Source organism: Humulus lupulus, chromosome 3, assembly GCF_963169125.1.
Source record: "Humulus lupulus chromosome 3, drHumLupu1.1, whole genome shotgun sequence".
Taxonomy (NCBI): domain Eukaryota; kingdom Viridiplantae; phylum Streptophyta; class Magnoliopsida; order Rosales; family Cannabaceae; genus Humulus; species Humulus lupulus.
Window position 1 is genome coordinate 282,523,562 of NC_084795.1, and position 21,624 is coordinate 282,545,185.

At 31.4% G+C, this 21,624-nt stretch overlaps 2 protein-coding genes and 1 long non-coding RNA gene across 3 annotated transcripts; all 3 read left to right on the forward strand.

The window, feature by feature from the left end:
* The first annotated feature begins 557 nt into the window (after positions 1-557).
* Positions 558-843, forward strand: LOC133824748 (uncharacterized). The gene is made up of 2 exons (XR_009888565.1): positions 558-613; positions 720-843. It is a non-coding gene; the product is annotated as an uncharacterized LOC133824748 (long non-coding RNA).
* A 2,929-nt stretch (positions 844-3,772) lies between these two features.
* On the forward strand, positions 3,773-8,833 carry LOC133824749 (uncharacterized). Its single transcript, XM_062257724.1, has 4 exons — positions 3,773-4,269; positions 4,352-4,495; positions 7,471-7,922; positions 8,007-8,833. Exons 1-4 carry the CDS (start codon positions 3,825-3,827, stop codon positions 8,646-8,648), a joined length of 1,683 nt encoding a protein of 560 aa, XP_062113708.1. The 5' UTR covers positions 3,773-3,824; the 3' UTR covers positions 8,649-8,833.
* An 8,831-nt stretch (positions 8,834-17,664) lies between these two features.
* LOC133825823 (uncharacterized) lies at positions 17,665-20,285 on the forward strand. Its single transcript, XM_062258717.1, has 4 exons — positions 17,665-18,097; positions 18,191-18,334; positions 18,813-19,264; positions 19,650-20,285. The coding sequence occupies exons 1-4, from the start codon at positions 17,665-17,667 to the stop codon at positions 20,283-20,285; spliced, it is 1,665 nt and encodes a 554-aa protein (XP_062114701.1).
* Positions 20,286-21,624: the final 1,339 nt, after the last annotated feature.

Genomic DNA, 21,624 nt, shown 5'->3' on the forward strand with positions numbered 1-21,624 from the left:
GTAGTCACAATTTTATTGTGACTAAAACTAAGATTTTTTTGTAAGATTTTTCTTTAGTGCATATACGTACATCTTAACTTATTTATATAGTGTGGGGCATTGTAGTTGTGGAAAATCCCAATTAAGTTTGTCTAACTTTTACTAAATAATAATATAATGCTGCGAGACTTCCTTTTCTGTTTTTTGTTTTTTTGGGAGAATACTTTTTGGTCTAACTTGGTCCAATTGTGCGTCAACGCTCTTTCACCAAAGAAATAATAAGTTTGTATTAAAGGTAACTTAGTGGGGAGAAATTTCCAAGTGTTTACCCGGATAAAGTAATAATAATTAATTGTTTGATTTTGCTTTATGTGGACGAATGAGCATTATCTATTACCTAATTAAAGTTTTGAAGAAAGAAAAGTAAAAGGCAGAAAAGAATATAGAAATTTCTCCGAATCCCACAAATAAGGATTTTTGTATGTATCTTAATGAGTAACACACACACACATATATATATATGCTTCTTCACCACTATATATATATTTTTGCATTGTCTATATATATACATCCTCACACAAATTTACTTCTATATAGTTATCCATTAATATCTTAACATCGATATCTTAGCTAGGTATTCATATTTATATGTGTTTGTATCATTATTATGTTAACATCTTAGGTATATATATATATATATATTATTCATATTTATATGTGTTTGTATCGTTATGTTGTAGAAAGGTGAATATATGGAGGACCATTTTCGAACCGCAGCTTCTTATTATACAAACGTTTCTGTCTCTTCCACACCACAATCACCACCTACATTTAACCATCCTCCTTGTCATCTACTTGAAAAAGGCATGTACTTAAATCATAATTTTCTGTTATATATATTTTGCATGATTAAAAAAAGTATATATACATTCATATGTATTGATATATATATGTATGACTTTGTCTTCGTTACGTTAAAAGAGAACTATCGAAAAATGGGTGCACAGGCTTTTTTCTTTTTTTGATAAATCAGGAAAGATTCATTACTTCAACCAAAATCAATCAATTACAGAAGGAAGACCTCAAACCGGCCTGAACAACAAAGGGAGAACTAAACAAACAAACAGACCCATTACAAATTCCCAAACCAATCTAAATTTCTTTGACTAAGTTTCTTTGGCATGATTTATGTAATTCTAATTTTTACACTAAATTTTGTATTCTGTACAATCCTCTCAGGCTGGGTAAATTTCCCCAACCAAAAAACCTCATTCCTCACCCTCCAAAGCTGGTAAACCAAAGCTGCAATAGCAGCCGATAAAACCTGCTTTCTAAATTTACTAACTTTGGCACGATCAATCCATCGAATCACTTTCAACAGCGTAGTTGATTCAGTTTTCCAATTCAGCCAAAGTAATACCTGTTGATAGCATCTGATGGTAAATGAACAATTGAAAAATAAGTGATCACAAGACTCTTCAAATAGCCCACAAAGTAAGCAGTCAGAATTCTCAATGACCCTATGCTTTTTGAGCCTGTCTTTGGTATTCAGCCTATTATGAATAGCCAGCCATAAAATAAAACGTGTATTCAATCTTCCCCATACCACTTTGGTCCAATGAACTAAGTCAAGATCAGTATGTATAATGCTGTAACCATACCTGATCTGATATTCCCCATTTTTAACTTGCTGCACTGAAATCAATTTTTTGAATTTCTCTTTAACTTCCACAATTTTCTTCCAATACCAGCTACTAGAACCAGGGGCAATATAATCCCACCAATCGACTTGTTTGATATAAACATGATGGACCCATTTGACCCAAAGGTTATCTTTCTTCTCAGCAATAGACCAAATATACTTTCCAATTGCTGCAATGTTCCAATCACTAGTATCCTCGAATCCTAAACCACCTGAATTCTTAGGATTGCACACTAGATCCCAAGCTATACGACCTAGTCTAGTTGAAGAGGCCTGATCTGTCCAAAGGAAAGCTCTTCAAATGGCAGAAATCTCATTCAAAATATTTTTAGGAATAATCATAATCTGATTCCAGTAAAAATGAATTGAAAGGAGGACTGAATTGATCAAGATAACTCAGCCAGCAAAGGAAATATGGTTTATAACACTGATCAATTCTACCTGGGAAATTAAAGAATCATTTTCAGTTGTTTGCGAAATTATGTGTTTTTTGAGTCCATGAATTTTTTAAGAAATGTTTATAGGAGGCAATTATATATCAATATGTGTTTCGACGTACATTTTTTTCTCACTTTATTTTTATTTATTTTCAAGTTGCATGTCTATTATATTTTCTAAACAAAGAGATGTTAGGCTATGCTATTCTCTTTTGTATATCATTTTTTCTCTCACCGTAGTCTTCTTCTTCTTCTTATTATTATTATTATTATTATTTTGTAATCATAACGTATTAGAAAATATAAAATGATCCCACTTGGAAACCACGTACGATATTAGAAACCATCATGTTATATAGTTTTGTCCACGTATCTTTTTTTAATAAAATAATTCATATGATATTTTTTACTCAAATCTTTTTAGAGTAATAATGATATACACGTACTTTTTCACCACACATTATCGACGTGGCATATCTTGTCAACCACAAATGAATATAGTGAACCAGACTTTTATGTTTCCACACATTCCTTCTAGTCCATGAGATCATGTGTTGCCCAACTGGATAAGACACGTTGGATTGGACTAATTGTCCAATCAAATGTTTGGGTGTGGTGAGTGATTGGTCTAGTCCAATCACTCAAATATAGTTCCACATAAGCAGGACTTTTTTATAGAAAGAATTAAGATTTAGTTTGAATATATATTAAATCTTGATTATATTATTTTAATTTATAATATATATCATATTATATTTATAAAAATATATTTTTTAAGAGAAAATATCAATTTGGCTATTGTGTTCTTCTTCAATGTGCGATTGACTATTGTGTTTTATTAAATGACAATTCAGATAATGTGTTTTACAAAATTGATCAAAATAGTACGTATCCTAGACCCAATTTTGGTCAAAATATTTTCAAATATAATTTTTCATTCTCATCTTCTTAATCAGCTTCTCAACTACAGTGAATTTATCTCATCTCCAACGATCCAATAATTAATCTTATAAATGAAAATATTTTAACAAAATCAGGTACTATATTTTGATCAATTTTTTAAAACATGTGGAGGCTAATCGTGTTTTCGGGAAAAAAATATATAGGGACCAAAATGATATATTTTTATATATATAAAATATTTTTATTCTTTTTAATTTATATATAATATTTTTAGAGATATTTGCGGCCAAAGTGTCAAAAATTTTACTTTTTTTACACGTAAGCAACAAATTTTTTTTTGGCGATGAAAGTAAAAAAATGTTACTTTTTCTTGCATTTCGGTACCAACCGTCAAGTTTGTACCACTATTATGGACTATCCTTTAGCTGACACGTAATTATTACCTTAACGGTTAATACAAAAATGCAAGAAAAACTAACGTTTTACCACAAAAAGAAACAAAATTTGAAACTTTAGTCACAAATATCCCATATGTTTATTTTAAATAATAAAAGAATTTTTTTACTTGAAAATATTTATTTTAAAATATCAATTTAAAAAAATACTTAATTAATAATTTAAGTATTTTCCTATAACTGATCAAACAAGTTCTTTCAAAGAGATTTATATATATATATATATATTTTAAATGACCATATTTATCATTATATATATTATCTCATGAGTATTAATTGGCATGAAAATCAGAAAAATGGTCGACGTGCAATTCTCTTTATCATGCAGCATTGAGTGGAGACTGTAAAATGGGTAGAAAAATCATTGACCAAGAGCGTCAGAAGAGTGGTAATAATGATATTATAAATTCTGCTATTACGAGCTCCATGGAAACTGCTCTTCACGTGGCAGCAGGAGCCAATCAAGCTGAGTTTGTGGAAATGTTGATCGATGATAATGATCGTATAGATTTGACTGTTCAAGACGCACATGGCAACACAGCCTTTTGTTCAGCTGTTGCAGCTGGGTCTAAACGAATTGTCCAAAAATTTCTCACTCTCACACATCTGGTTCCAACTGATTATTTCATCAAAACTCGTGGTGGCCAAAATATGTCTCCGTTGTACATTGCTTCTTGGTTTGGACAACCTCAAATAGTTTCACAATTGTTTCAAGATAGCATTAGTAAGGCTGATATAGAAGTTGGTGAAATATATGGGATATATTTCAACTGTATCCATAATGACATGTACGGTACGTTTGTAATTTTTATTGATTACGTATTATAATTTTATATAAATCAATGAGGTCATTCTATTTCTATTCATTTTTGCAGACTTTGCCATAAAAATGATTGAAGATAATGCTCATCTTGATATCGCACACTGTTGGGATACAACTGAAGAATCTGCTTTGCATGTTTTGTCTCGAAAACGACCTTTGGATTTTACAAGCAGTCCACAAGCTAAAACGATATGGAGTAAGTTTTTTATTTTTTATTTATTATTATTATTAGTATTGTTAAGTACATGTTTATGAAAATACATGTAAATTAATTTACTGTGTGAAACAAATTGATTGATTTTATCATAATGTACATGTAATGGATTTTCGTAAGTTTTATTAACAAAAAAACCAGTATAGTCCACAACTAACAAACACTACAAGTTAAGGTTTTTGGGGCTCCGCAAAACCTACTTGTAGTGACATTTTGATGAAGTGATAAAAATTATAAAAAAAAAATTTAATCTCTCTGTAAAGATTAACAAAGTTTGATTTAATAAGTAATAACTTGATAATCACTACAACAAAATAGGCATTTAATGACTATATGGGAGAGACATTGTATACATCTAATATCTAATGTCTCCCCCTATGGGAGACATTGTTGAAGAAGCCATCTTAAGTGGGCCTACGATGACTCCCGTGGGGAGACTTTGTAGACATTCAATATCTCCGTCTGGTAGTCAGTAGTCATCATAGGGTGTACGTTTTACACCCTACGATGACGACTAGGAGGAGCTGTTGAATGCCTACAAAGTCTCCTCATAGGAGTCATCGTATGTACCTATGATGACTCACAGGAAAGACTTTGTAGACATTCAACGTATGACTCACAGGGGGAGACTTTGCAGACATTCAACGTCTCATCTGGAAGTTATCATTGGTTTTTGTATTTTTAAAAAAAAAATTTAATTAAATAGTTATTTTCATATTATTTAATTATATATTTTGAGATGAAATTAAATATATTTATTAAAAAATCTAAACTATATGCAAATTTAAAATGTGAACTTTTATTAATAAAACGAAATGTGTATATAATATGTTTTAGCTAGCTAAAAATACAAAAAAGTAATATTTGTTGTTACACATACAAAATCAACAAATATATTACACTAGCTGGGTAGACATATAGTAAGATAGAAAAAGTAAACAGTAAAAACCTATTTTTTGGGAAGATGACTTTGAATTATCGATACCATATCGTTCGCCCACTGTTGTCGCATTTCATTAATCTCTGTTGGTGTATATGGCATAGTGTTTAGCTACAAAAAATATAAAGTACAATATATTATTTAATTATAATTATTTGATTATAAATACTTTAATAATAAATAAAACGTAAACTTTTTATAAATTTATATATATACATACCGCTTTCTTCAAATAACGTCCAGATCTATCCATATCATTTCCTATGTCTTTGAAAAATTAAACAAAAAATCCTAAATAAGCATACGAAAATTTGGCCAGCATTTCCCTTATATTAGTAACATAATCATCTGTCAATCTAATAAAATCTAATCAAATAAGCACGACACAATACAAATATAATAATATAATACATATTTCTAGACAAAATTGAAAAGCATTTCCCCTATAATAGTGATCTAACCGTCTGTGAACAATAAGCCAAACAATTCAAACAACACACATTAAATTTCTTCCTTATAGCTCTGCAGCATACAAACAAATTTTCCAGAACCTACTTCACTAAAACACACAGTTCTCAATCTTCTGTTATCACTGCAACACACAATTTTAATCTCAGAACCTACTTCACTATGAATGAATATTTAAGATATTCAAATTCCTTTAACAAAATTTTAATAATACTAAAACAATAAATAAGATAATGTATGTACCTCATGCAATTAATAGTCCTTGCTAGCAAATTTACTTCACTTTTACAATGCGTGCACTATACTATTAATTAAAATTTTAAATTAATTAATTAATGAAAAATTAGTAAATCAATAAAAAAGAACATAACTATATATAAATAACCTACTTAAATGTCAATAAAGATATTACAAATACATATATAATTTTCTAATTAAATAATAAAATAAATTAAAAAAATTATAAACATATAAACTTGAATTACTATTTAGTATGTAAAATTAAAATTATTTTATTTTTCTTATTTTATATAAAGTTATTAAATACATTTTAGCAAAACATATTTATTTATATATATATATACTTAACAAACATTAAAAATTAATTAAAAAATATATAAATTTTAGAATAAATAGTAAATAAAAATTTTTAAATAGTAAATAATGTGGTATAATGTTATAATTAAACAATGTAATATCTCACATATACATAAAAATTATTTTTCATACTTTAAACTAATATTTCTAATAAAACCCACAAAAACTATAAAAAATAAGCACAAAAATAATTTTTTCTACCATTATAACTATAATACATTGTTTAATCTTGAAATCCTACCTCAAATATGTTTTAAATCCACTTTGATGAGCTAAAAATCACCAAAACCGCAATTATCATAAGCCCTAAAATCTCAATATCAATCCCTTAATATTTAGAGAAAATAAGCATAAAAATTATCCTAACTATTATACAACACTTATAAATGATAAAAACATACCTCAAATGGAATTTTATGGCCTAAAATTAGCCAAAATCATCAAAGATAATCCCAGGAATCCCCTGAAAATGTCTCCTCTTCGACTCTCTGTTTCGTTCATATGCTCTCAGCAAGGAAGCAGAAGAAAAAAGCTGAGTAATATAGTAGGGGAGGCCTCTAACGTCTCCCCTTGGGAGACATCCAATGTGGCATGTCTTCCCATGGGAGACGTTAGAGGCTAGGCACATCTTCTCAAGGGAGACGTTAGTTAGTCATCAACAAAAACTTTTAATAACTTACACTTCTAGACTTTAAATATCTCTGAATACTTTTAATGACTTACACTATTAGTGTAATTCATTGTAGAGAGTCATTAAATGTCAATTTTGTTATAGTGAATACTGATCAACAGCATTATTGTTCAAGAAATCAGACCATGGCATGCTATCACTATCACGTTTACAGTTTACTATTTATATACACATATACATACATACATATATATATTATTTGTATTGTTCTTGTATATCTTAATGAATATATAACTAAATATGTCACATTAATGTTACTAGGTCGAGTTTGGCCAAGAATTTCATGCCAATCACCTAGTGAAATGCCAGCACTAACATTGGCAAAAATAATCTGGAAGCAAGTTTTGGAAAAGTATTGTTATCAATACAATGAAATTCGAGAGATAATTAAACATCCATTCAACTTAGTAATAGAAGCTGCGAACAATGGAAATTTTGATCTCTTGGAAGTACTTATAAGCATGTGTCCTGAATTGATTTGGGAAAGGGATGATAAAAATAATACCATATTTCACATTGCAATTTTGAACCGTCATGTCAAAATCTTTAGACTAATACACGAAGTTGGTGTGTTGAAAAGTGTAATACGAATTAAAGAAGACAACAATTCCAACAACATATTACATCTTGTTGCGAGAAAGCCACAACAAGGTAAGCTTGATTCTATTATAGGAGCAGCATTGCAAATGCGACATGAACTCTTGTGGTATAAGGTATATTTCTTTATAATTTATCTATATATATACTTCCAACTATCTAATAATGTTCATGATCATCAATATATGTGATATATATAGGAGGTGGAGAAGATTGTAGCACCTTCACTAAGGAACAAAAAGAATGATGAAAATCAAACACCAGATGATATTTTCAATAAAGATCATGCGCAGATGATGAATGATGCTGAAAAATGGATGAAGAAAAACTCCAACACATGCCTAATCGTTGCGACAATCATTGTGACAGTGGCATTTCCAGCAGCTTTTGATATCCTAGATCAAGGAGACAAAGATAAACATAATGTCAGTTCTGTAAGCCAACTTCCTCCACCAAGGGACATTATCTCTATCATTCTTTTAATCTCAAATGCCGTTGCCATGTCCTTTTCTTCAATAGCTATAATGCTTTTCTTGTCCATCATGATATCACGTTTCACTAAAAATGAGTTTCTTTGGACCTTGCCATGCACCTTTATAACTGGACTCTCTCTACTTTTTGTCTCAGTCACTGCCATGATGGTATCCTTTTGCTTTGCCTCCTTAATACCCAATGAATCACTAAGGATACCTATTTTCTCCTCTTGTATTGAGCTTCTACCAATCATTTTGTTTTTCTATCTTGTGTATCCTGTCTTTCGTGACACAATACATTCCACATTCTTCTCTCAGAATGAATTCAAGGCAATAAATCGCTTACTACTTAAGCATTATGAAAAGTAACAATATTTAAAAGAAACTGTAAGTTATTTATGATTTACCTGGCTAAACATATATGCAATTGTCCTAAACTATCATCTAGAACTTTAAGTTTATGATGGTTTATCTTTAATGAATTTTGTGTGTACAATGCCTCTTGTACTATGACTATCCATGTTCGAGTGCTTTGGAATCAATATTGGCAAATACTAGAATGATATATACAATTTGCACTACTACAGAAATATTGGTTATTCACATTAAATATCCTACTCAACGTTGAAAACTTTCCATTTTAGTTGAGCAACTAACGTGAAAAAACAAGCAATATGATGTGTTTCTTTTTGTTTACGTTGGTTTAGAATCGACGTGAAAAGACCTGGCACGACCATTCTATTCAATAAATTTTAGAACCCAAATAAGTAATAATAATAATAAAAAAAATTGAAAAATAGATTTAAAAAAGCCCTATTATAATATCTAAACACACAAAGACAAGAAAATTAATTAATAAGCTATGTTAATCTTTCAAATGAATGCCATCCCAATCCGACAATATTGTAAGTCGACAGAAGAAAAACAAGCAAGAGAGGTAATTTTTTTTATTTATATACAACTAACTCAAAGAAATTATAAGAAAATAAAAATGAAGGAAGACGGGGATTAATGACTTGAAATGTGAACATTAAAAGGATAATCCATTTATGAAGTCTTGTCTATTGACGGGGAAGGAGATACTCATGGCTGTTGTTCAATCTCTTCCTTCTTATGCAATGAATGCTTCTCTCCTTTCTTTGGAGGTGTGTAAGGATGTTGAGCAAATTTTGGTGGAGCTCTTCTACAAATTCTAGGAGAGGAATCAGTTGGATGAGTTGGAAAAGAATGAGCTTCCATAAACACAGTGGTGGGATGGGATTTAGAAATTTGCATGATTTTAATCTTGCTTTGTTTGGGAAACAGGATGGAGGTTGATGGAAAGAGAAAATTCCTTGGTGGGAAGAGTTTTCAAAGCACGTTATTTCACTAGATGGACATTACTTAGTGCTTCGTTGGGCACTAATCCGAGCTTCATCTGGTGTAGTATCTGGGAGTCTCAAGCTTTGATTCGGCAAAGGGGCTTAGTGGAGTATAGGAAATGGTACTAGCGTATCAGTTTTGCATGAGCCTTGGCTGCCATACGATTCTTAACCTTGTGTTATCACTAACTGTTACCCCCTCATCAGGCCAGGCGCGCATAGGTGCCCGCAGACAGGCATGTGCGCGCGCGTCAAGGTGCACACGCACGCGCATGGGCGCGGGGCTTGGGTCGAACGGACACGACCGAGCCAAAAAAATATTCCTTGGGCGGTTTATGGTTGAAAAGTATCCTAGAGGGGTCTAGGATGTGAGGTTAAAAGGGCTTGAGGATTTGAGCTTGGGAATGTTTCCAAAAATGGAAATATGTCTCCAAAGAAAAAATCATATAAGTTCCTGCCAGAGGGCTAAATCTTCAGAATCCTCTATATAGGGGGTGACCTTGGTGCCCCCAGGGAGGGTCTTCGGCCATGGCCTAGGGACGGTGTCTAGGCCATATTTAGGTGTTGCTAAGCTTCGGAAAAGGTGGGAAATCAAGTGTTGGGTTATTGACGCCATATGGTGCCAAGTGGGGTGGTGCGTGCGCGCACGTCTGACGGGTGGCGTGCTCCTGGGCGTCCCCGAGTTGACTGATGATGGTGTCCCTACGAACAGGTGTAATTGGGCAGTTACATGATGGTTATTAGGGAAGATCTGAGGACGATTCAAGTGGAACGTCGCGACCCTTGGAGGAGATTCCAACAGTAGATGTCCCAGGAGCTTAGCTGGGCGACAGGTGTCCAGTTGTGGGGCAAGTGGCTTGCCTGGTGGACTTGTTGCATGCTGGTTGGTCCAGCTCACACCTAGGTGGTTGGGGTTGTCAACCATTGCCACTGTTGGCATATTATTTATATGGCTTAGGCGCCTGAGACATCGGGATGTGATGTCCAGCGCATGTACACTTGTGTTCTTTGTAATTTGTGAGTAATATACAAAGTTGGGAGAGGGCTCCCGTAATTGTGGTGTGTGCCTTTACTTGTGTTCGCGCATGTTTATTTACTTGATACACGAGAGTGTGTGAGTTTGTGATCCGAGTATTGTTTGTGTGCGTATTAGTGTTGGGTTGGCTGACTAAGTTGGGGAACTTAGGCCATCACAGGAAAAAAAATACATAGTGTAGAGTGACCCTGTGGCAACTGGTATCAGAGTGCAGTTTCGTGTTGGGAAACTAGCAACAATGGTGACAATGGCAGAATTGAGAGAAAGGGTGGAATGGCTTGAGGAATGAGTTGGATCTCCAGCGGATAATAACGCTGTCAGTTTGTTCCTTCGTGGTGATGAACATTCTGAGCAGTTGACTGTCCTGGGGAATGCTATCACAAATTTGTAGAAGAATGCCACTGAGAGGATCGGTGTAATCGTATTTGCAAAAGGTTATGAGCGCTCACGTCGCAAACTTGTTGTGACACAACCTTCACTAGTAAAGTCAATGGTACTCTAAGAACAAAATATAGCTAAAATGGTAAAATGATAATTTTATTCCCTTTTAATTATGAACCATTAATAAAATATTAACGTTGTATGTAATAATTATATCAATAGACACTTTATTCTTTAATAAAGTACTCTGTAAATATATGTCTATAATTATCAAAAGTTCAATCTTATATTTATAGTGGAGTAATCACGAGATTTATAAATATGACTATTTAATTAAAGAACTTTGATTAATAATCTAAAATTTATTAGAGCTTGATATTATTGGTTTATAGTTTTCCATGGTGGTTCTATCAATATCATATCAATGTAAGAATTAATACAAAAGTAAAACTGAAATTTGAAAGTATGAGAAAAATGACCCAAAGAAGCCATATCAACGTAGTAGTTGATACATGACTTATTGAAGAATTTAACAAAATTATATCCCATTAACTTTTTGTTTGTAGGTAGTATAAATATATGGCAATAACTTAAATTAAAAATATATAGAAAACGTTTTAACGTTCGTACATGCATGCCTTAAAAAAACAATAAATTACTGAAATTTATGGTTATTTAGAGCCCCATAATTAATATGTCGTTGTAGGGTATGACATATTAAATTACTAATTAAGTATAGACTATATATACATGATTGTAGTTTTAATGATTACTATCCATAAATAATTATTTTAATATTAATTATTAGATTAAGATTAATAATCTATATTTATAGTTGTTAACTAATATTTTTAAAAATAAATTATGATTTTTTCAAATTTTTAGAAAGATTAGTTGAAGAAAAATGTGTATTTATTATGACAATTTAATATTGTAGACTTTTCATTTTTCAAATACATGTCAATTTTTAAATATTATTAGTGTCTCTAATTGGTTGGAAACAACATTAATTATAACAAAAAAAAACTAAATTGAAAATTAATGTAGAAAAAAAATATTTACATGTTGGTGACTTGCTATACCAAGTCACTATGTTGTCACATCATCATAATTATTAGAATTCATTTATAGGTAATAACCATTGAGAAGTCTTCCATATATTTATTTATATTGAATTAGCAAATGTTATTCAAAATTTCTCACTTTCAGCATTTGCGCGTGAATGACCGTTTACTTTGGTCAATATAAGATATGCAAAAATTAACCTTATATCTTTTGTGTGTTATCCACTATTGGTGGAGACTAATAAAGGTTTTATTGTCATAAATTCCACTCACTACAACTCTCTTAGAACATACATTTTCATTTTAATTTCCTATCAATTTAATCAAAATTTACTACTACGAAAATTATGCATTTTTTCTCTTAATCTTCCTCATCAAATAAAAAGTTTTGTAATGAAATTCTTGAAAAGTCTCTGACCCCACTTTAAATTCTCCTTGGTGAAAGTGATATAAATTGTAATTAAAGAATTAATGCATATCTACTAGAATCTCAACTACTGTAACAATTAATATATCGTGCTTGTTGGCTATGCCAATCAATAAGCATTGACTCAAATTGACTCCTATTCCAATTCTAAATCATTCACTAGACTCTACAAGGCAAATTAAGGGGTTTATTTTCAATCGTTTTATGGTTTAAGTCGTTATTAAGTCTTTGTTCTTGTAGAGCTTATCTTGATTTAAAAGCAAAGCGCACCAATTGAGTATGGTCATGGCGTTTATTAATTAAACCAGGTTGTTATTGTCGAACGAAAATTCCACAAGCTTTTCAACGAATATGATCATTTTTAATTCTTGCTTTTCCAGTTTGTGGACGACTATATATATATATGTATATATATCGGACCATAAATATATATTTTTTAGCAAAAGTTTTGAATTTCGTAAGGCTCATCATGATTTGATAAATATAGTTGATAATAATATAAAAATTGGATTTTTCAAAAAGAGAGTTCATCGAGAAAGTAGGTATTAAATTTTGGTCGAGTCTTCCTAAAATATTGTATGTTTTTCTTTTCATTTTCATAGCTAATAAAATTAATTACTTATGTACGTAAATATTCTCCAACCACTACTTCAAAAGTTATTCTTTAGTAATTATTTTTTAGTCACAAATATTTTTTATTTTTAATCACGTTAAAAAATTATTTATGACTATAAAGTAATATATAGTCAATAATTGTCACTAGCTAATTAATTATTCATAATATAATTTAAAATTTGTTTTCACTAAAAATATATTTAGTTACACAATAAATTGTGATTTTTGTACCTAATGCATCTAATTATAGACTTTTCAACAATGGCATATGTATAATTATGTTTTTATAATCGCAAATGTTTCACTTTAGTCACAAATGATTTTTTTTTCCATTAAAAGTGAACAAATAAATACATTATTTATTAAAGAGTATTGCTATTTGGCACCTTAAGGTGCCCAACATCACATGAGGTGTCGACTCATGATTAGTTAGCGATACACCATAACTCTTATTAAATTTAAATAAGTGGGATCCGATATTGGATTGCACCAATAACAGTATATTACCTACTTGTGGTGTTGGGCACCAGGTGCCCCTTAGCAATTCTCTTTATTAAAATGTATAAATTTACTTAATGTGGTGGTGCCCATGTAAACTTCTCGGAATTCTACAAAAAGACTATTAAAATGTACGTACTATATCATCTATAAATAATGAGATTATGATCCCTTCTTCACTATATTCCTCAATATGAATTCGCTCTAGTTTTTCTTATCTTACTTTTATTTAGAATATTTGATCTGAAACCAGCCTCATCAAAGCAATCCATATTTATATAATTATTTTATGTTTAATGTGTTTTTATACAACTAAATGTTCATATCATACATATATATGAAGCTGAGATTATATAATATTTCTAACATTGAATTTGTTTGTAGGTGAATATATATATATATATTTATATATATTAAGGAATGGATGGTCATGATCAGAAGGAAGCTAATAGTTCATTAACTACTTCAGCTTCTTCAGGTGAAGAAGATGTTTCTTTCTCTCCCACGCCACCTCCTCCACGTATTCCATCGCTTCATCTACTTACCAAAGGCACGTACACTCCTAAAAACTATCTTATATGTCATCATTGTTTTTTTTTAAAACCATAATTTCAGTCTAACAATTTTTTTTATAGTCACTTTAAACAAAATTTTTGTTTTAATTATATTTTACAAAGTAACATTCTAGACACTCACAATACTCCCTAATATTTTGTCAGAAATTCTCATCACCATCTACATAAAAATTTCAGAAATTTTCGACAGCCTATCTTGAATTCCAAACTCATGTCTTTTTTTTTTTAAAAAAAAAAACTATCAAAAGAATATTATTTTGCAAAATCTTATTATAAAATTATCTGATTTAACAATTTACTTTTATAGATATATATGACAAGAATTATGAGGTTTTATCTAAAAATTAATTAATGATTAATGGAGTTGCCCATATTCTTATTAATGATTTAATATTCTTACACTTGTTTAATATGTGAAACTATACTACAATATCCCCTCAAGATGGTGGTTATTTTTGCTCACCAGATCACAAGTGACATTTATCAGCTTGCTTATTTTTTGGGATCTTAAGTGTCTTTTTGAACTAGGTGGATCTCGTACGGCTTACCTTGTTATTTGTATCTTATGTGTTTTGTTGAGCATTATATAGATCTCATGCAACTTACTTTTTTTTTTAATTCGGCTCATTATTTGGATCGCTGTGGATTGAATGCCCGCTTCGGATATGGCTCATGATACCATGAAAAGAATCATGGTGCTCTATCTAAAAATCAATTAGTGATTAGTGGAGTTACCCATGTTCTTATTAATGGCTCAATATTCTAACACTTGTTCCATGTAGGATAGTTATGTCAATACTTATTGATAATTACGTTGATTTTGCCATTATATTGTTAGCCAATTGTTGTGTATAATTTAATATTGATCTAAAAAATTTAATGAGCATTAATTAATGATCCATAACTTAATATTTACCTATTAACATGATATGTAAAAAAATTATTCTTTTTAAACAAATCTTGATTAAGATTTCACATTTTTTTCAAAATTAAACTATAATTATAATTATTTATTAGTTTCCAAAAATTTAACTTTCTAAATTTTTATTTAATATAAAATATATTTTCTCAATATTTTTTTTTTGGTGAATAAGATCATTGTATTGCTCAAAACCACTCATGTATTTTCTCAATATTTATTCTTAAAATTTCTATAAATCAAAATATTAATTTTAAAAAAATATATTTTTTGTTAAGTACGTATAAAAATAGTGTCCAACAATATATAAATTATAGATTTATTGGTCCAACGCTGTCGTATATAATCACTATTATATACAATATTTTTACCAAGATGTCTATCCAAATCAGTAATCTGAGTCTCGACTACTTGCATCATGTATGCTTAGTAAATCGTACTAGCTAGTAACCACTCATTAAATATTTCTTACTTTAATACGTTATTTTTTTTTATTCATTGTATACGATCTTAATTCTGTCGTACTAAAACAAGATCATATCCTCATAAATGAATATATAATTTTCTTAACATTTATATAAATTATTCAAATAATAATTTTAACATTAAAATATGATAAAAAATGTACTTTTATTTAAATAAATAAAATGTCTTTCTACATGTTTTTAGGGCATTAACCCTAAAACGTTCCATCCTTCAAACCCCATGTCTCCCCACTGGGGAAATAAACTCATAAATATCTACAATTCAAAGTGAAAAAGGAAAAGGAAAAACAAATTCATATCCCTATCAGAGTTTGCTGCAGACTTGAACCCAGAACAACTTGTTTTCTACTATGCTCGTTCGATCGCGAGGTTAACAGATCTGAATAGCCCAATCGTTTGTCTATTTAAGTCATCGTGGACCAAAACACGGTGAGATCTAGAAGCACCGAAGAGACAAACGAGTAGAGGGGATCGTGGAGAGGTGGTTGATAGACGACAAGTTGTTCTAATTTAGGGTGGTCGACGAGAGAGAGGAGGATGAGGAAGATTGTGGATGGAAGAGAGGGGGAGTGGATGGAGAGAGAAGTATATTTTATTTTAGTATTAGTTTTAAATATTTAATTAATTAATTAACATAATTTAAAATTTAATACTATATATTTAATAAAACTGTTGGGTGTACAACCAAAGTCCCACATTGGCTAGAAATGGGAAGGATCTTGGGTATTTAAGGATGGACACTATCTCCATTGGAATGAGGCCTTTTGGGAAAGTGCCCAAAAATAAATCCATGAGGGCTTAGGCCCAAAGCGGACAATATCATACCAATGAGGAAATAGATGGTGTTCGACGGTCCTTACAAGTGGTATCAGAGCCGGATCCCAAAATTAGCCATGTGAATGTATCCTCGGATTGCCAAACAAAGGAGGTGAAGCTTCTGCTAGAGCCATCGTAGGTTCAGATTTGATTAAAAGGGATTTCGAATCTAGCTGGTGAAGGGATTCATCTAGCTTACTCAAGGGGATCTTGAGTGTTGGGATTGCCAAACAAAGGAGGTGAAGCTTCTGCTAGAGCCATCGTAGGTTCAGATTTGATTAAAAGGGATTTCGAATCTAGCTGGTGAAGGGATTCATCTAGCTTACTCAAGGGGATCTTGAGTGTTGGAATCGAGGGATTCAGGTATTCGAAGGGATTTCGAATCTAGCTGGTGAAGGGATTCATCTAGCTTACTCAAGGGGATCTTGAGTATTGGAATCGAGGGATTCAGGTTTCGATCTGTAATCGTCTGAGGGGAGGCAAGGTGGTCCTTTGTTTGAGGGGAGGATTGTTGGGTGTACAACCAAAGTCCCACATTGGCTAGAAATGGGAAGGATCTTGGGTATTTAAGGATGGACACTATCTCCATTGGAATGAGGCCTTTTGGGAAGGTGCCCAAAAACAAATCCGTGAGGGCTTAGGCGCAAAGCGGACAATATCATACCAATGGGGAAATAGATGGTGTCCGACGGTCCTTGCAAAAACTTAGGAATATTTTGATTATATTGGAAAATATTATGATGAAAATATGGTATCAATGTTGCAACTTTAATTCATTTTATAAAATACAGGTATGTTCATTTTATGAACATGTTATTTAACCAAACACATTGAATCCAAATACATATTCAACTAAAACACATGGTTTAAATGAGTCTTTTTCCTTATTTTTTATTCTGGATGATATTATATGGTTCTAATGTTCCTCATGATGATCTTTGGAGTTGGTTCTGTCATAACCGACGCCCCATGCTCAACATTCTTCGTATGGCATAACTGTTATACATATTATATATAATTAGTGGCTAACTTCATATAATGATGAAAATGTAATTGAATTCATGCATTAATATTTTCACCATTTATATATACACGTAGTTATAATTTGTATCTTATACATTATAATTATGATTATTGGCTTGATCAAATCAGAAAAATGGTCAACATGCAATTCTTTTTATCATGCGGCATCGAGTGGTGACTGTGAAATGGGTAGAATGATCATAGATCAACACCCTCAAAACCGTCACGAAGTAGTAAATGCTGTTATTATGAGGTCTACCATGGAAACTGCTCTTCATGTTGCGGCCGGTGCTAATCAAGCTGAGTTTGTGGAAATGCTAGTCAACGATAAAGATATTGATCTTACCTTTCGAGACACTAATGGCAACACAGCCTTTTGTACAGCTATTGCGGCTGGAGCTACAAGAATTGCAGAGAAATTTCTCACTCTCACAAAACCACGTGATTATTTCATCAAAACTCGAGGTGGCCAAAATATGTCACCATTGTACATTGCTTCTTCGTTTGGACAGGCTCAAATAGCCTCAGTATTGTATAAAGATACAATATCTAATGTTGATCTAGAAGCTGGCGAGTTATTTGGTATATTTTTCAATTGTATTCATAATGATATTTACGGTAAGCTATATCAAAAATAGTATTAATTTAAGTAGTAATTTCTGTAGAGATATCAACAATATCTTGGTTTAATATATTGTGATGATTTTGCAGACTTGGCAATAAAAATGGTTGAAGATGAAGATATAGCACCGAAACTCATACTCGCACGTGATACAACCAATGAAACTGCTTTGCATATCATGTCTCGAAAACGGCCTTCGGATTTCACTGTTAATCAAGTTCAAGGAATATGGAGTAAGTTAATTATGAACAATCATTATTATTACTAGTATTCATAAATAGTATGGTTTTTTTATTGCCAAGTCTGCAATAATTTAGAATAATTTTCATTAGACCATAAAAACCGTTATACCATATGTACATTAAAAAAATGTTAGAAAATACATGTGTTACTATTTTATATGACATAATATGATATTTGGAAATTTTTTAAAACCTTAACAATGTAATATCTTATATGGCATAATCCTAATTAGAAGAACACAGAATAGTTGGATTCTAGAACTTAAAATATGAAATTTAAGAAAAATAAATAACTAATAGGTTTAGGATGATTCATTATCATTACTAGTCAAGAAATCAAAATTAAATTAGAAACATGGTTGTTTTATATTGATATCTTTATTATGTTTACTTGTCCCACATTATGGTTGCATTAGTTATTGTTCTTATCTTACTCAATAAATTATTATTTTTCTCACACTAACTATAGGTCAAGTTTCATCAAGAATCTCACGTCGATCGTCTACTGAAATGCCAGCTCTGATATTGGCTAAAAATATTTGGAAGCGAGTTTTGGAAGAAAACGATCACCAGTACTCAAAAATTAGGTCTACAATTTCATATCCATTCAACTTAGTGTTAGAAGCAGCAAAAGTTGGAAACTTTGATCTCTTAGCAGTGCTGATTAGACTGTGTCCCGATTTAATTTGGGAAAAAGATGATGCAAACCAGACCATATTTCACTTTGCAATTTTGAATCGTCATGTGAAAATCTTTAAACTAATGCATGAAATTGGTTTATTAAAAAGTTTAGTACAACTGTCTGAAGATGAAAATGGAAATAGCATATTGCATCTTGTTGCCAAAATACCACACCAAAGTCGACTTAATTCTATATTGGGGGCAGCTCTACAAATGCGACATGAACTTTTGTGGTTTCAGGTATAATTCTGCCAAATAAACTCGTCAGATTGGTGCGTGTGTCGGTAGTCTGCTGTGTCCAATTTACTGTCCCCTTCATGTCCCACCAATTATTTTAAGGCACCTCATTTATGTATAGTGTTAATATAGTTGGGAAAAGAGAAAGTTGTAAATATTTTAAATATATATTAAATAAATAAATGAGTTGTCTTAAAATAATTGGTGGGACATGGAAGTGATAGAAAATTAGGCATAACAGATTTTTTTTCTTATGGGTAGAGAGTTTGATCGATGATTAGTATAATTTCACATTAGTCAATAAAGTTACTTTAATTTCAATTCCATATATATTACTATATAACAATAAAGGTATATGTTCACGATCATTGATTATTATATGTTATAGGAGGTGGAGAAGATTGTGGCACCTTCCCTCAGAAACAAAAGGAATTTCGACCACAAAACACCAAATGATGTTTTCACAGAAGAACATATGAAATTGACGAAAAACGCTGAAAAATGGATGAAGGAGAATGCCAATACATGTATTATTGTGGCCACAATCATTGTCACAGTGGCATTCCCAGCAGCTTTTAGTATTCAAGGAGAAGATGGTAATAAACACAGCAGTTCTCTAAGCCCAGTTTCCCAACCAAGTAGTGATCATATCTCTATTATTCTTTTAGTATCAAATACCATAGCCATGTCCTTTTCATCAATAGCTGTAATGCTTTTCCTGTCCATCATGATATCACGTTTCACTGAAAAAGAGTTGCTTTGGACCTTGCCATGCACCTTCGTAGCTGGACTCTCTTTGCTTTTCATCTCTGTGGCTGCCATGATGGTGTCGTTTTGCTTTGCCTCTTTCATACCCAATGGATTTGTAAGGATAGCTATCTTCACCTCTTGTGTTCAGCTTGTGCCGATTACTTTGTTTTTGTATCTTGTGTATCCTGTCCTTCGTGATACAGTTCATTCCACTTTCTTTTCCCAGCATGAGTTCAACCCAAGAAACAATGTTCTCCAATACTATGAAATGTAAAGTACAATAGTAAAAAGTAGCTAGAGTAGCTAGCTAGTCTTGTTTTATAATCAATTTTATTTCAAGTCTCATGTACTATATATCATCTAGAATTTATAATGGTTGTGTAAATTTTTGAATTTCTCTTCTTTTCAATAAAGATTTTGGTGTGCAGGTTATGAGCTTAATCCATCTATGTTTCATTGTCTGAAAACATGTTGACATAAATTGTTAACTACACAAGTGCGTTTAGCTTCATCTCACACATGTGGCCATAGAAGGTCACAAAAAGATATACTCATGTCATTCGACATGATACCAATAGAAGTCTGGTACAATGGAAACTCCCCATGAATATGTCGATAATGCCTACCATCCAATTTGGTATATGCCCAACTGCATCCAAGTTGCCCGGGCCCAAGCCATGCCATTGAACAAATTACTCGTGGAAGTACACAGTGTATGAAACAAGTTTATTGAGTTGTTCAACCCCAATAATTACTTTATTATTACAAAAAATAATTACACTAAGATTTAACATTTTAATATTTGACCACAATACACACCAATCACTCACACTTTATTTTACTAAAACTTACTCTTACAACTCTTCACTCCTCACACACTCTTTTATATATCACTCACATAACCTACTTACTCTCACACTCTTTTAACACACTTTAAGACTCATTTTTGGGACTTACATGCAAGGGACCAAAAGTCCCTATTTATACTGCTTAGCAGCAAAAGACATTCTAGCTTAATTAATATCTATTTTTGTTGTGACTTTGTAAAGCTAGAAAAGTTTAGTATAATACATGGGCTTGGGCCCACTGCTAGATAATACAAGATAGCTCTAGAAAAGTCAAGAGACAAAATAATAAATATGCTTGAAACTTTTACAGACAGGCGCGGTGGTCAAACCAATTAGAGTGTTTAGAGTAGCAAAATTAGTTTTGTCAGCCTAATATAATCTCACACGAAAAGAGAAAATGCCAAATATTCTTTAAATCTTTGCCACATATATAGGGTAATTTTACTGTGCATATATTTTGTGATTTGTTGTGTTCCTTGGCTCCTGAATAGTTTTCGGCGCGATTTTTTTATGATTGTGTTTATTGTAGTTATTTAGAGCATCCTGCAAATTTTTAATATATTTTGAATAATTTATCATGTTGAAAATTAAGTTCAAATTAACTATTTTCCACGCGTATAAAAAAAATTAATCACGCATGCAACAACTTATTTTTACTTATATAAACAAAATTAATAAAATTAAATAAAAAGTACTATTTTTACTTATATACTATTACACTGGTTACAAAACTTGTTGTTAAAGATGTAATAGTAAAAAATAAAG